We start from the raw sequence: 414 nt of genomic DNA, 5'->3' as shown, positions 1-414 counted from the left end.
GGTCTCCCGCAGCCAGCGCAGGGCCAGGTTGCGCTGCATGGTGCCCCGCGGGATGCGCGGGTCGCGCGCGTCCCCGCGCAGCTTGTAGTTGCGCGGCGTCTCCACGTGCAGGTGCGTGTAGTTGAGGCCGGTGTCGCGCAGGAGGCGCGCGGTCAGCGGCGTGCGGCGCGGCGCGTCCTCCACCACCAGCCAGTGCAGGTTGGGCACGTGCAGCAGCGTGTTGGCCAGGCGCGTCAGCTCGGCCTTCTGTACCGGGCGGCTGTAGGTGGGCGTCACCACGTGGATGGTGGGCAGCGTGTCGGACCAGGGCGGGGGCCGCGTGTACACGTACTCGGTGCGCACCACCTCCACGATGTCGCGGTCGGACATGCAGTACTCCCTGGGGTCCGCGCCGGGCGGCGCCTCGCGCCGGGG

At 73.4% G+C, this 414-nt stretch overlaps 1 protein-coding gene across 1 annotated transcript in view; it reads right to left on the bottom strand.

The window, feature by feature from the left end:
- The window catches only part of B3GAT1 (beta-1,3-glucuronyltransferase 1), a 5766-nt gene that overhangs the window by 1701 nt on the left and 3651 nt on the right, over positions 1 to 414 (bottom strand). Inside the window, 1 exon segment of the mRNA XM_007450393.1 lies at positions 1 to 414. This exon segment is cut by the window's right edge and continues 23 nt beyond it. Coding sequence (XP_007450455.1) covers positions 1 to 414 — 414 coding nt within the window.

This window comes from Lipotes vexillifer, unplaced genomic scaffold, assembly GCF_000442215.2.
Source record: "Lipotes vexillifer unplaced genomic scaffold, Lipotes_vexillifer_v1.1 scaffold322, whole genome shotgun sequence".
Classification (NCBI taxonomy): Eukaryota; Metazoa; Chordata; class Mammalia; order Artiodactyla; family Lipotidae; genus Lipotes; species Lipotes vexillifer.
This window is presented reverse-complemented; position numbering and strand designations above follow the sequence as displayed.